Below are 16080 nucleotides of genomic sequence, written 5' to 3'. Positions count from 1 at the left end.
GCTAATGAGTCTAGGGTCTCTTTGACTGTGGAGCCATGCTCAGGGCCCTGGTCAGATCCTTGATTTCTTTAGCGCATGCTGACGCTGACTCCACTGGTGACAGGATGGCCTTTGTTGACCAGTGAGCTCTGTGACATGCTCTGCAAGGTTATTTTTGGTTAATTTTTGAATTTTTTTTTGTTAGCGCCTTGAGTAAGTCTGATCTCAAAAGCTAAGCAAGTTTGGGCATGATTAGTACTTGGATGGGAGACCGCCTGGAAAACCAGGTGCTGCAGAAAGCTGATGTAGCCCTCTACTGGTCATTAAATAGGACTGCTGCAAGTCACACATGTCTGCTCTACCTTCTCATCCTGCCATGCTTTCTTGTGTCTCCTTCATTTGGGACCATCCCCGTCCGAGGCCTTTGGAACTAGAGCAGTGTTCAGAGTGTCCGCTCCTCCAGTCAAGAGCTCCTGGACCACAGCTGTGCAGAACAGTTCCTCCTCTTCAGTGCCCCTGCCAACACCAGCATCGGAAAATATTCCTTAAAGATACAGGCTGCCAAAGGAACTCCCCAGACCTCAGCGCTAGGAGAGTTCATCCTGCTCTTTAATCCGTGGTGTGCAGGTAAAACACAAGCGCTGGACCCCACTCCACAGGACAGTGCAGGTATGGTACCAAATGGAGTTTGAACAACGCTCAATTTTTATTTACAGAGACAAAGGTCACTCTTCTGGTACCCTATTCGAAATATGGAGAGTCCATGATCGAGAACGATATACTCAAACTGACAGCTATCGCAAAGGAGGAAGGCAGCAATGAAATGCACATGACAGAGAAGGACGCCCTGGTTACAAACCCAATGTTAAGCATTGAGGTTATTCAGCATACTTGTTGCTTTCCTCAAAGAGGAGCATTTATTGTAGGGTATAATTCATCTTGGTATTCATAATGATGACAGTGGCCGTCATGACAAGTAACATAAACCAAAGAAACTGTTGAGATAATAGCTGGTTGTCCATCTCTTTTTCAGCAAGTAACTGGGTTTGGCTTCATTGTTAGAACAAAGGAATCACAGTTCCTGATGCACAGCTTTCACTTAATGAAGAATCCCTTAAATCCTAGCAAACTGACAATATCTTCGTGCTACTCCAGTCCCGCCGCACATGCAGAGCTTGTCGTACGTGTTTACTTCCTGCACATCAGAGATACATCAGCACTTACAGTAGCGTGCAGATGAATGTTTTTAACTTCATTTGGAAAGTGTACTGACAAACATTATTTCAGTGTTTTGTTTTTTAAAGCAATTTAATATGTAGTGCCACAGAAAATATAAACTTGCTCTTGAATTAATTTTATTTTTTTCTTCCGTCAGGTAAAGGAACGCCAGTACCGTATCAGGAGTTTATGGCTGAAATAACATTCACTAACACTTTATCCGAGACCTTGAGAAACTGCCTTTTGACACTGTCTGCGACTGGTCTGATCATGACACAAAACGAAATTCTGTAAGTACACGACAATAAAACATAAAATATCCAATCTGAGACCAAGGGGTGTTCGAATGAAAAGAAACATTCGGGCATTAAATTCCATGACTTTCACAATCAAGAACTCTCTAAAGGACACCCTTTACCTGTAAATATGTAACATGCAGTATTGAATTGTTCTGTAAATACCAGAGATTGAGAGCTGTAGCACATTTTCTATGACAGCAAGGTTTTGCTGTAGTTACTAGGTAGCAACTTAAAAGCAACTCTATTACTGGTGGCTCTATCCTGACCCTCAGTCTTCAGGTTGGTAGTTGTGTTGTCTCTGTGTGTAACATTCACACTGCTTCGCTCTGTATTACTGGTGGCTCTATCCTGACCCTCAGTCCTCAGGTTGGTAGTTGTGTCGTCTCTGTGTGTAACACTCACACTGCTTCGTTCTGTATTAATGGTGGCTCTATCCTGACCCTCAGTCCTCAGGTTGGTAGTTGTGTCGTCTCTGTGTGTAACACTCACACTGCTTCGCTCTGTATTACTGGTGGCTCTATCCTGACCCTCAGTCCTCAGGTTGGTAGTTGTGTCGTCTCTGTGTGTAACACTCACACTGCTTCGCTCTGTATTAATGGTGGCTCTATCCTGACCCTCAGTCTTCAGGTTGGTAGTTGTGTTGTCTCTGTGTGTAACATTCACACTGCTTCGCTCTGTATTACTGGTGGCTCTATCCTGACCCTCAGTCCTCAGGTTGGTAGTTGTGTCGTCTCTGTGTGTAACACTCACACTGCTTCGTTCTGTATTAATGGTGGCTCTATCCTGACCCTCAGTCCTCAGGTTGGTAGTTGTGTCGTCTCTGTGCGTAACACTCACACTGCTTCGCTCTGTATTACTGGTGGCTCTATCCTGACCCTCAGTCCTCAGGTTGGTAGTTGTGTCGTCTCTGTGTGTAACACTCACACTGCTTCGCTCTGTATTATGGTGGCTCTATCCTGACCCTCAGTCCTCAGGTTGGTAGTTGTGTTGTCTCTGTGTGTAACACTCACACTGCTTCGTTCTGTATTACTGGTGGCTCTATCCTGACCCTCAGTCCTCAGGTTGGTAGTTGTGTTGTCTCTGTGTGTAACACTCACACTGCTTCGCTCTGTATTAATGGTGGCTCTATCCTGACCCTCAGTCCTCAGGTTGGTAGTTGTGTTGTCTCTGTGTGTAACACTCACACTGCTTCGCTCTGTATTAATGGTGGCTCTATCCTGACCCTCAGTCCTCAGGTTGGTAGTTGTGTCGTCTCTGTGTGTAACACTCACACTGCTTCGCTCTATAATGGTGGCTCTATCCTGACCCTCAGTCCTCAGGTTGGTAGTTGTGTCGTCTCTGTGTGTAACACTCACACTGCTTCGCTCTGTATTACTGGTGGCTCTATCCTGACCCTCAGTCCTCAGGTTGGTAGTTGTGTCGTCTCTGTGTGTAACACTCACACTGCTTCGCTCTATAATGGTGGCTCTATCCTGACCCTCAGTCCTCAGGATGGTAGTTGTGTTGTCTCTGTGTGTAACACTCACACTGCTTCGCTCTATAATGGTGGCTCTATCCTGACCCTCAGTCTTCAGGTTGGTAGTTGTGTTGTCTCTGTGTGTAACACTCACACTGCTTCGTTCTGTATTAATGGTGGCTCTATCCTGATCCTCAGTCCTCAGGTTGGTAGTTGTGTCGTCTCTGTGTGTAACACTCACACTGCTTCGCTCTGTATTAATGGTGGCTCTATCCTGACCCTCAGTCCTCAGGTTGGTAGTTGTGTCGTCTCTGTGTGTAACACTCACACTGCTTCGCTCTATAATGGTGGCTCTATCCTGACCCTCAGTCCTCAGGTTGGTAGTTGTGTCGTCTCTGTGTGTAACACTCACACTGCTTCGCTCTGTATTACTGGTGGCTCTATCCTGACCCTCAGTCCTCGGGTTGGTAGTTGTGTCGTCTCTGTGTGTAACACTCACACTGCTTCGCTCTATAATGGTGGCTCTATCCTGACCCTCAGTCCTCAGGATGGTAGTTGTGTTGTCTCTGTGTGTAACACTCACACTGCTTCGCTCTATAATGGTGGCTCTATCCTGACCCTCAGTCTTCAGGTTGGTAGTTGTGTTGTCTCTGTCTGTAACACTCACACTGCTTCGTTCTGTATTAATGGTGGCTCTATCCTGATCCTCAGTCCTCAGGTTGGTAGTTGTGTCGTCTCTGTGTGTAACACTCACACTGCTTCGCTCTGTATTACTGGTGGCTCTATCCTGACCCTCAGTCCTCAGGTTGGTAGTTGTGTCGTCTCTGTGTGTAACACTCACACTGCTTCGCTCTATAATGGTGGCTCTATCCTGACCCTCAGTCCTCAGGATGGTAGTTGTGTTGTCTCTGTGTGTAACACTCACACTGCTTCGCTCTATAATGGTGGCTCTATCCTGACCCTCAGTCTTCAGGTTGGTAGTTGTGTTGTCTCTGTGTGTAACATTCACACTGCTTCGCTCTGTATTAATGGTGGCTCTATCCTGACCCTCAGTCCTCAGGATGGTAGTTGTGTCGTCTCTGTGTGTAACATTCACACTGCTTCGCTCTGTATTAATGGTGGCTCTTTCCTGACCCTCAGTCCTCAGGATGGTAGTTGTGTCGTCTCTGTGTGTAACACTCACGCTGCTTCACTCTCTTTCAGTATCCGCACACTGGGTCTGAATAACATTGTGAGAGTGAGCATCCCCCTCACACCCACCAAGCCTGGCTCGAGGATGCTGACCGTAAATTTCGACTGCAACGTCTTCGGGGACGTGAAAGCTTACAAGACTGCGGAAGTGAAGTGTGCCTAACAACTTCACTCTGGAAACATGCTTAAGAAAACATTGAAAAACATCCAAAACTCTGAGAAAATAAATAAAATAAAAAGTAATGGGTAACATATAAACATTGGGAATACATTTTTTTTTTTTGTAAACAAATGTGTTACACATTTTGCCATTGCATTATGTTTTCTGTTCTTTTTAATCTGTTTAAAAAATAATAATCCTACATGGGAGCTTATTAGGAGGTATGGAACTGTATGTGTATAATGCAACAAGACTTCATAAACTTGTAAAAACTAAACAAAATATAATCTATCTGTTATCCTGCTTGGAGAAATGCCTGCTCCACCAGACTATTTAACAAAGAGGGTAACTTTGGTTAATTATACCTTTTGTTTTCATTAAAACTAAACAATAAATCATTTTAACCAAAGTGTTTTGTTAGTTTTCTCTAACGTCTCCTTCACATGCATCCCACATAAGTTCCTTTTTTTGTTTTTGTTCAATACTTTTCCTTTGGTCTTTGATAAGACCCGATCAGGGCATCAATCTTGAAACCGTGTGGGACAATTTGGTTTCAATATTGAAAAAGCACTGCACCTTTAAAAACAGCTCTCCTAAATGATTTTGGTTTTGTTTGCGTTTGCTTTAAGTCGTACTTTCTCAGCTGCCGTCAGTATGGCAGTCCTTGTGAACAAAGTTCTTGCATCTCAATGGAACAATCCGAAGTAAACAGCTTAGAAAAAATATTATTTCATCAGTGCTGTGACCGGTTCAACTGGTTTAGTTAACTTGATGGGCTTGTTGGACGTGTTCATACACTGTAGGGCACTCAGTGTTTATTCCTGGAAAGGATCTATCTGTTAAAAAATGGGCTCCAGTCTAGACAGTGTGGCTCTACCTTTGACCCACAGGAAATCAAAGCTTCCACTCCCCCGCCAGACTGGAGGATTGTGAAGCACAGCTGTAAGTGATGCATCGGGCTAATTCACAAAACTGTCATGCCTCTTACCTCTGCTGAAACTGAAAACACACACAAAAACAATCAACAAACCTTGAGGTTTGGAAACCCCTGCCATCTCGTCTCCAGTACTACATTATCTCATCATCTTGATTTTTTATTTTTTATTTTTATTTTCTATAATCCAACAGTAGATTATGAATCCAACTGCACAAACCCCCACCCGAACACAGCGAGAACACCTTTGTTGTGAATTGAACGCAAGGAGTAAAGAACCATAAGTAAGAATCTTACTCATCTTAATAAACTGGTTGAGCAGTTTGGCAGTGGCGGCGAAGTCTATTTCCCATCTTGTCTCGATTTCTTTCTTTCTTTTTTTTTTTTTTTTTTTTTTTTTTTTTAAACAAAGTGTCCTCTCTCTCTCTCTTTTTTTTTTTTTTTTTTTTTTTTTTTTTTTTACAGAAGTTCTACATATAATTAATCTAAATAGAGTTCTGGGTTAAGTTGTTCACTTTCTGCATGTTGTGTTGAACTGCCCCATCCAAAAACTGCACCCAGGCAAGCTCAGCCTCTGGACACACATGGCTTGACCTGTCAGGGAGAGCAAACAGCTGCAGTTAAAAGCACATCTATTTAAACACTTAAGCATCTGACAGTTGTGATCAGTCAACAGTGTTAAAGCTCTTGAGGTATGTGCCCTGTTCTGCACACACTGCCAAGTCAGTAAATTCCCAATTCTTATCACACGCTGCCAAAGACGCAATGACACTGAAACAACAATCACACATTAACTTCGTGACTCTCCGCCAGCACACAGTATGCTCCCTAAAGACATCAAGCCACGGTGCAATTCTAGTACACTTACTTCGTTATTTCCAGGACTTTCTTTAAAACCGATGCAAGTCTGGCAGCCTGTCAAGAACAATCAGATGCAAATTAATCCACCCAATCACCCTACCCTGGAATAATAACAACTGTTAAAGAAATAATCTTACATTTAGTCGTACTCCTGCATAGTTCATTGGTGGGTACAGACTCAGTGCAAGGTCATCCACACTATGGAACAAGACAACAAAACCGGTATTATCAGTAAAAAATCTGTACCTGCATATACAGGTGCTAACTGAAGATGATCAACATTTTAATGTACATCAGTGACTTTTCATGCCAGCTGCTTCTGAACGGGCAAAAATATTATACTTTTTGTTAGGTAAAACCAAATCTAAATCCACTTCTGACTGCGCTGCGGGGCACAGCAAAGCCATCTCTCACGTCCTGCTTACAAATCCGGGTCATAACCTTTGACCTGATCAGTCTAAAAACATGAGTTTGTTTTTGCTTGAAACAACCCTTAGAACCGAGTTTGGTGTAAATTGGACACGGCAGGTTGTTACCTGTTGGGTGGTTTGTCACGGAATGACCCATCCTCCTTATGTGCTTCCCAGAAAGGTAGGACATGTTGAAACGTATTGCCACGGTTTAATTCTTAAGTTACAGGTAAAAAGAAAAAGCTTTTCGAAAAGGTCAAATGACTGAACTGCTTTTATGTTGCAAGTTCTTGGTTAAGAGACACAATGTATTTAATATAAAAACAAAAGAGGATCATACCTGCTCAAGTGGGGCGAGTTTCCTCTACTCCTGGTTAATGACACATTTACCATGTGACGGAGAAAAGGATTTCAGGGTGGGTGTTGTGTCCCCCCCACCCACATGGTGAGAACACGTCTGCAGAGCTTGCAGTAATGCCCTTCCCAATTACCTTTTCACCTTTGGAATTTAAAATTGATAGACGCAAGACGTATCTATCTATATAAAAAACAGGGATGGAAATAAAACTCATTTCATAGCAGTTTGATCCATTCCTAGTTTTACTATGAGTATAATAACACTCACCTGAGCTTGTGGCCTGTACACTGTGGCTAATCAAGCATGTATTAAAAGCTGGAATGGATGAAACTGCTATGCAATAGGTCTTATTTCCATCCCTGTATTTTGTCGTATTACCTTCTCGTCAATTACCAGTTTCGGTTTATTGATTCATTTTGCAGTTCAGTTTGTGGGTTAATTGTGACATGTGTAAGTATTATTAATATTATTATTTAATATTCTTCAAGCCTGAACTCACTTGGGACTGATTTCCTTGGTGATGTCTGCAAGATCGTCCAGCTGAGCGATGGACTCTGGCGAGTCCACTTTCCCGTGAGTCTTCACAGCTCCGGAGAGCTTCTTCAAGCAGGCTTTTCCTGCCTTCATGAGGCCCTGGCATGGAGCCATCAGCTGCTTGTCCTCCTCAGACCAGTAGGTGTCCTGGTTTCCCCTGGAGTCCAGATCGTCCTCGTCCAGGACATCGCTGAAGGGGTCCTGGCTGTCAGCCTGAGCCTTCAGGGGACCCAGAAGACACTGTTAGTTACCTGGGCAACAGGTGCGGGTGTGGCATGTCAAAATCTAATTTAGCTCACACTATAAGCTGCAATGGCTCAGCCTGCTATGCAAAGGGAGACTAAGATGTCAAATTGCATTACCAGAGCTAAACTTACAATAAATAAGAACTACGATGACAGAATACTTTTCTAAGGCGTCTGGATCATAGTGTTACAGCACAATCTTTTAATTTTGGGAATATATATATTACACAAAAAACTGCTGAACTAAATAATAAGACATATTTCTTGTAACACTCCATATTCCAAAACAAGAGTAGTTTTAACAACGTGATTCACACAGAATGCATCCTCCTCAGATTCAAAAGCACATTGTGTTTCGAAGCGTGTCGTTACCCTGGTGATTTTTTAACAATAAAACGACTCGTTTTGGAATATGGAGAGTTTCACCTTTCTTCACATTTCAAGATCTAAAAAGATAAATTAGAATGCTTTGGGTGTGCCACCAAACATGTTGTCTCTGCATCTGCCTTTAATTGTTCAGCAGTGGTATAATTACCAAAAAGCTTACTATAGCAAATGCAAAGAACATGTGTGGCCGCACACCCAAAGCATTCTTCTTTATCCTTTTAGATCTTTACTGAGTTCCTGCAGATAGGCCACCTGACTTTTGACCATTGGGATCATGGGAATTGAAGTTTGCCCTATAACAGGAAGAAACATTTTTCTTGTTTTGATTACAGTGATAAGATATCAGAATCCCCCTTTTCTGATAGCTTAACAAAACTGTGGTACTAGTCCTAAGGACTAGTACCTTTTGAAACTTGCTAGTCCTTATGTGAAGTCAGAATCAACAACAGCAGTTAGGATTCCTAAAATATTTGGCTTACATGTAATTTTCCTAAAAAATGAACACTTACAAATTTAGATTTTTTTTATTGTATTTATAAAAAATAAAATAAAAATAAATAAATAAATAAAATAAAATAAAAAAAAGATAGAACATTAGTGCTAATTCCCAGATACATTGATTTGGTTTTTGCATCTGCCTTCCACACATTTCGAACCCCAATAAAGTCTGTGTGGACAACACCGCTGACAGCATACTTCACAGAGTACATCACTGCCTCAGAATGGAACTCTCTGTAGAACCATCCAAGACAAGCGATAAATATTTAGCAATTGCCATTCTGGTTAACTGGGCTGGCCGTTGGTTCCTCACATCAGCGTGTAAACACTCTTTACAATAGCTATAGGTTTTCCCCACATTTAATCCTTTTGCCTCATTCAGGTCACACCTCCTTCAAAATCAGAATACAGTACATGCTTTGCAAGGGCATGCGCTGTGCTGAAAAGCTTTTTCAGCTTTAAAATCACAAAGGGTTACGGTATACAGTAATTGTTGCACTTTTGATGTGCCTTGTTTGGCAGTCTTTGCCTTCATCAGTTTCACACAGTTATAACGATTACTTGATTTTTCATGAGCTTTAAAATCGGCTATCTTAAAAGTAGATGACCCAGTCACAAATGTGTCACTATGGGTTTTGTCACATTGGACAAACCTTGTAGTACATCTTAAGCACCTTTCACGCTCTGACCCGGGTTGAGTGAGACAAAATGCATAACAGCCAACGAAATAACAAACAGCCACGTCTGCACGAAGGTTTCACTGCCGCAAGAAACGTTATTGTTTATTTTGTTTAGCCATATTTTTGTTGCCCGAGACACACCATGAGCCAGACTGCAGCAAGGAAGAAACATTTGGGCTGACTGGGGCACTGATAAGCGCACGGATTACTTGCTCACCCAGGTCAACCCTGCTTTATATATATATACACACACAAACACACACACACACACACACACACAGGTCAAACTTTGTGAAAGACACTTGATGGAAACTAAGTATTTACATAACTACAAAATTTTAGCGTATACGTTCAAGTACATTTCTTCTTAAATGAAAAACACATTTTGTTATACACAAACAAAACCAAGGAAAGCCATCAAAGCTTTCGTTACAAGTCATTGTAACAGAGAAAACAGCCACCCTTTGCCTTAATAATAACCTCAAAAACACAATTCATTTGGTTAACAAGGTTCAGCAGGAAATCACCTGACATGTCTTCCCAGCTCTTCTGCAGCAATTCCCAGAGATGCAGGGCACTTGTGGGTAGCTTTGCTAAACAGCATCAATTCTTCTAGGTACACTTGCACACGGTTTTTGAAGGAACTCGGCAGGTAGGTTGGCCCAAACATCTTGGAGAACTAACCACAGTTCTTCTGTGGATTTAGGCAGCCTCAGTTGCTTCTCTCTCTTCATGTAATCCCAGACAGACTCGATGATGTTGAGATCAGGGCTCTGTGGGGGCCATACCATCACTTCTAGGACTCCTTGTTCTTCTTTACGCTGAAGATAGTTCTTAATGACTTTCGTTGTATGTTTGGGGTCGTTGTCATGCTGCAGAGTAAATTTGGGGCCAATCAGATGCCTCCCTGATGGTATTGCATGATGGATAAGTATCTGCCTATACTTCTCAGCATTGAGGAGACCATTAATTCTGACCAAATCCCCAACTCCATTTGCAGAAATGCAGCCCCAAACTTGCAAGGAACCTCTACCATGCTTCACTGTTGCCTGCAGACACTCATTTGCGTACGTCTCTCCAGCCCTTCGGCAAACAAACTGCCTTCTGCTATAGCCAAATATTTCAAATTTTGACTCATCAGTCCAGAGCACCTTTCTGCCATTTTTCTGTACCCCAGTTCCGGTGTTTTCGTGCATAGTTGAGTCGCTTGGCCTTGTTTCCATGTCGGAGGTATGGCTTTTTGGCCGCAAGTCTTCCATGAAGGCCACTTCTGACCAGACTTCTCCAGACAGTAGATGGGTGTACCAGGGTCCCACTGTTTTCTGCCAATTCTGAGTTGATGGCACTGCTGGACATCTTCCGATTGCAAAGGGAAGTAAGCATGATGTGTCTTTCATCTGCTGCAGTAAGTTTCCTTGGCCGACCACTGCGTCTACGGTCCTCAACGTTGCCCGTTTCTTTGTGCTTCTTCAAAAGAGCTTGGACAGCACATCTGGAAACCCCTATCTGCCTTAAAATTTCTGCCTGGGAGAGATCTTGCTGATGCAGTATAACTACCTTGTGTCTTGTTGCTGTGCTCAGTCTTGCCATGGTGTATGACTTTTGACAGTAAACTGTCTTCAGCAACCTCATCTTGTTAGCTGAGTTTGGCTGTTCCTCACCCAGTCTTATTCCTCCTACACAGCTGTTAATTGCTGTTTCAACTAAATATTGAACTGATGGAATCATTAGCAGTCCTGTTTTGTATAATTGATTATCTATTACAGCCTTGACTATATGCCATACAAATCCCTGACTTTGTGCAAGTTGCTACCCTAGCAGACATTTGATGTTCAGTTAATGATTGTGTTTCAACCTACATATTGAACTGATGATCATTAGCACCTTTTTGGTATAATTGTTTAATCATACACCTGACTATATGCCTACAAAATCCCTGACTTTGTGCAAGTGTACCTAGAAGAATTGATGCTGTTTTGAAGGCAAAGGGTGGTCACACCAAATATTGATTTGATGTAGATTTTTCTTCTGTTCACTCACTTTGCATTTTGTTAATTGATAAATATAAACTATTAACATGTCTATTTTTGAAAGCATTCTTACTTTACAGCATTTTTTCACACCTGCCTAAAACTTTTGCACAGTACTGTATATATATATATATATATATATATATATATATATATATATATATATATATATATATATATATATATATATATGTATGTGTGTGTGTGTGTAAAATAGTATTAATATGGGTTACCTGTTCCATCTCTTCGATTGCATCTTTTACAACTGCAGAATAGGAGGCCATCACAGACAGAACTGCTGCTTGGTTATCTGGTAGACAGCATGCCAATAAATAAATAAATAAATAAATAAATAAAACATTAAAAAAAAAAAAAAAAAACTTTTGTGAACTCTTGTGCCTGGTTTTCACAGACCCTGACTAGCACTGATCTTGGATAACCTTACCTAAGGTAATACTAAGTAGTCCAAAACTAGTGGTAATCTGTGAAACCAGTTGATAATCCACAGTGTTGCAGCTGAAATTGTTATTCCTAGTCTTAGATGTTTGGGACTACATTCTAAGTGTTCCTCAAGGCATGATGGTAAGAAGATCCTTAATAAGGTGAAGTCATCAGAGAAATTATTATTATGGATGTGATTCTGTCACAGTGGTCACGGAACCTGTGAATTCTGACACTGTTTCCACTGGTCTTTTGAATTGGTTTCAGTGCAAAATTTAAGTGTTTGAACGGACAGTAATGAAACAGATATTGTACAATTCTCAATGTACAACCACAACATTTATAAAAAACACATTTCAGTGCTCAGATCAGACAAGCTGTACATGTTAATTAAAAGGTTTGCATATCCCTGTTACGGCTGTTTTCTGTTAAAAAAAACAACCCTATGTTTACTTTTGACTAGACGCATGTGTTGAAAGAAAATACATTAAACGCATTAAATACGTGTTTACTTTGCACAAATACTAAATCATGATGGTATATTACATGAATAACTATATTTCATTTCAAATCTTTGTAGCTGTAACCGTTCTATGAAATTGTCTATTTTTACCGTGACAAAATCACATCCCTTATTATTATACTGGCTGCTTCCAAGTTTAGTAAGGGGAAGTAGTATGCATTTTTTACATGTTGCATCATAAAACCCCCACCTACCAAAAAACACTGCGATACCAGTGTCAGCACTGCAATTATTTTTTTTGTATAATATATTGCATTGGTGGTGGTGGGGGGGTGGGGGTGTTAACCAACCAAAATACAGAAACCGCTTTCATCCTTACCTTTAGGCAATCTATGAATATAATCACATGATGACCACACTCCACCTGTAGAAGTCAGCTGCTCTTGGGATAAACTAGGAAAACCAAAGAACACAAGAATTAGAGGGACATCTAAACACTTAAACATTCGCAAGCCCAAAATCCCAGAGGAGCTTAGCAAACCAAGGTGAATAATAAAGTTAGGGAATGCAAACCAAATTGTACCTGCAACTGTAACAGAACCGAACAGCCCTGTAATTGTAATTGCAATGAGAGCAGTAATGGAAACAGTACTTGTAAGTGAGCCCCCAGGTGTGACGGATACCTCTGCAGAGGGGTGCTCAGGATCACTTCAATCAGCTGGGAGATTCCATCCAGCACCTCTGCCGTGGCATCCCGAGCTATTCTCCGCAGTGTTATCCCTGCAGCCAAGGAGACCCAAGACAACGACTGAGATCACCAGGCACCCGGGTTTCAAACACATTTACTCTCAGCAGCCTAGGCCACTTTGCAATCAACTAATGAGCTTGTGGTTAAATCTGTTCCAGCTACAGAAGAGCAAACTCAAACAGACAGGTCTGAAAGATCTGACTGGGATGGCTTTTCTGATATTGATTGGGATTGAATCCCACAGCAATGACAAGCCCTGCTCCCTACATAAAGACCAGAATGCAAAATGCTTACTTCAGTATTACAGGACCGGACCAAACTCAACTCAGTTTGAAGGGGGAAACTAAGTACTTGTAAAAATGTGTCAGAACCAAATTCACAGAAACAATAAAAAAAATGTTTGAGGTAAACCAAGACATGTTAACTATTTTATACGCAATTTTGTAAATAAAGTATAGAGTTTGTTACATAGCATTCTGAAATTAACTTGTAGAACATTTAGCCTATGCAAACGCCAAGCTTGTACAATTTTATTGTGAAAGTCTTACCCTGACTTTTAGGCAACCAGTAGTAAACTGTAGCCAGTGTCAGGACATTCTTCTCAATGCTGTCAGCTAACCTTTCACAATCCTGGAGAAAACAACCAAACAAACGCCTCTCATTAGTCAAGTCACCTGTTTGAAGCGGATATGTTATTATTATTATATTTACTGTACTTGGGCTGCGTTTCTTTTAAATAACAGAGGAACCTACTTGTGCTGAAGGCAAGGGTGGTTTGGAAAACACAAGACTCAGTTTAGTGGCTCCTTGTGAGGCTGCCTTAAATGCCTGGCCTGTAAATGGAAAATGAGAATAATCAGACTCTACAGGAGACAACTTATACTTGAAACAAAATCGAATAGGCTAGAGAAATATCCCTGATCGGACAATCTATACAAGTCAGTACCACCAAGCAGATTACCTAAAGTGTCCCAAAACTGCTGCAGATTAAAAGCTTCATTGCACTCCTTAGACTCTCCATCTGTAATTATAAAAACAAGGACGATTCAGGCTTCACGTGTGGCCAACTTTACATTGTGTTAGTAACCATATTATCATATATATATATATATATATATATGTGTCTATATATATATATAATATATATACACACACACACAAAATAAAAGGCTTTTTTAAACCGAGTATAGTGATGTAAACCCCTTGAATTTGAAACAAAATACAGACAGCACCGCTGTATAATACTGTATACGCAGATATATATAGCCTGGCTGAAAAATTGAAAAATTATGACAGTTGATATGACGCATATTTTTTATAACCATGCATTTTTCGGACACCCTTACTACTTTTTCAGTCGATAGGTTAACCTGCCAAATAAATACAATTTACCACTGCTAACGTTTAACTCTGACCACGCAATAACCCAAATAACTGGGTCAATTACTAACAGACATGTCACATGTGTTCCAGCAGGTCTGCGTTGACGTGTAAACCGCAAGACACCAGCAGCGCAGCTCGCAAATTAAAATGACATTTACATTCACCACGCATTTATTAACTATAACATACTAAATGACAACGAATCAACTGTCAATGCGTTTATAGTACTGTATTTTATTTAGCATGTGCACCAGCAAGCGGCCTAATAATAATAATACTTGCTTCTCCAGTTCACAAAACGACTTACATTTCCACTCGGCTGGAGACTGAAATAATTAATAATGGTGCCATACCTCTCACCCGGTCCCGAACACACTGCACGGAGTTCCGCAGATTCCGCAGCGGGACGGTCACGTCGCCCGGATCGAGACTCGAATTGTCGGTACTCATGCTGCTACCGCTTCCCCCAATTCCGTCAGCACAACTGAATCCATCGCCCGGAACCAATCATAGATAGGCTGCATGACGGAATTAATGCGGCACGGACACATTTACACTGATTGACATCGGACGGTATTAAAGAGTACACTTTGAAGCTGCTTGGACGCCATATTGGTAAAGGGAAGAAAAACCTTTCTTCGTGATTCCGGGTGCTGTGACAACCTCTAGTGGCTGGTTTCACAGAGCGAGACTAGCACGAATCCTGACTACCTAATGTTATTTTATGTACATTAATCCAAGAGATTAGTACTAATCTGGATCTATGAAACCAGTCGTTAATGTTATCATGCACATTTTTAAGGTCTGGGTAAGGCTACTTCGAGGTAGTTATTAAACATGGAACTGTGCGCAAGACCACTGCTGAATTCTGGAATTCTTGGATTGCAAAATTCCATCAGGAATTGACAGCAGCACCTTTTTTATTGAGATGCAGTAGCTCTGAGTGAGCACCAGGTGGAGCCCAATGGAAGCGCGTGCATTGTACATGATGTAAACCTCAGTAGGTATTTCATTTATCAAAAATATCATAGCTATATAGCATCATTTATACCATGCATTCTAGAGACAAAATAACGTATTGATTAACTGATTGTTGATCAGCGTGGCTTTTATTTACAAACATTAACCGCTCAAGGAGTATATTTTCCATTACCAGCACATGGATATTTCATTGTACTTGAAGGCTTTTCACTTCCAATAGGACCTCGTTTGTTTTATGTCTCACCCGAAAGACGGAGCACAAGGAGATTAAGTGACTTGCTCAGGGTCACACAGTGAGTCAGTCGCTGGGCTGGGATTTGAAGCGGAAACTTCCTGGTAACAAGCCCCTTTCTTTAATCACTGGACCACCAAGCCTCCCGTTCACTGTTCAACAAAACACAGACATGCTAAACACAGGTCTATACCGAAACCGCGCAACACACACGGCTGTGGATCTCTAGAACCGGTTTCCAATTACCACAGGCCAGCATATGATGTGATTCGTTTTGTTTTTGTGAGGGATAGTGTAGTCAGTTATACTACAGTGCATACAGCTTACTGCGGTAAATGCAACGCGTGTTTTAAAGGTAGTTTCTATCATATTTGTGTCTTATACTTTAGCGGCTGTTATATGTTGACTTCAATCAACACCTCTGTTTCAAGTCTTGTTTACTACAGGTACGCGAGATCTGAACGACATACCTACACCGAATGACACACGTACTCTGGAACGCAATGTCCTCGAGCCAAAGTCTAATGCTTTCACAAAACGTGTTTGGTCATATCCATTTGAACGTCACAGATAATTGGCAAAAACATGTATT

At 41.3% G+C, this 16080-nt stretch overlaps 1 protein-coding gene across 1 annotated transcript; it reads right to left on the bottom strand.

Annotated features, from left to right (window-relative positions):
• Positions 1-5389: 5389 nt before the first annotated feature.
• Positions 5390-14792, bottom strand: ccndbp1 (cyclin D-type binding-protein 1). Its single transcript, XM_041256883.1, has 11 exons — positions 14629-14792; positions 13854-13913; positions 13646-13725; positions 13441-13522; positions 12828-12924; positions 12524-12597; positions 11474-11550; positions 7366-7619; positions 6236-6296; positions 6106-6152; positions 5390-5831 (listed from the first exon to the last, which is right to left on the bottom strand). The coding sequence occupies exons 1-11, from the start codon at positions 14723-14725 to the stop codon at positions 5723-5725; spliced, it is 1038 nt and encodes a 345-aa protein (XP_041112817.1). The 5' UTR covers positions 14726-14792; the 3' UTR covers positions 5390-5722.
• Positions 14793-16080: the final 1288 nt, after the last annotated feature.

This window comes from Polyodon spathula, chromosome 8 (genome assembly GCF_017654505.1).
Source record: "Polyodon spathula isolate WHYD16114869_AA chromosome 8, ASM1765450v1, whole genome shotgun sequence".
Lineage (NCBI taxonomy): Eukaryota > Metazoa > Chordata > Actinopteri > Acipenseriformes > Polyodontidae > Polyodon > Polyodon spathula.
Note: the sequence above shows the minus strand (reverse complement) of the source record. Positions and strands in the feature narration are given on the sequence as shown.

Bases quoted from the DNA above. Each gene is read 5' to 3' on its own strand.
- ccndbp1 (XM_041256883.1), bottom strand. From the start codon at position 14,725: ATGAGTACCGACAATTCGAGTCTCGATCCGGGCGACGTGACCGTCCCG. The intron at 11,551-12,523 runs GTAAGGATGAAA...GCTGTCTACCAG, and splicing joins TATTCATAGATTGCCTAAAG to ATAACCAAGCAGCAGTTCTG. The intron at 5,832-6,105 runs GTAAGTGTACTA...TCTCCCTGACAG, and splicing joins AAAGTCCTGGAAATAACGAA to GTCAAGCCATGTGTGTCCAG.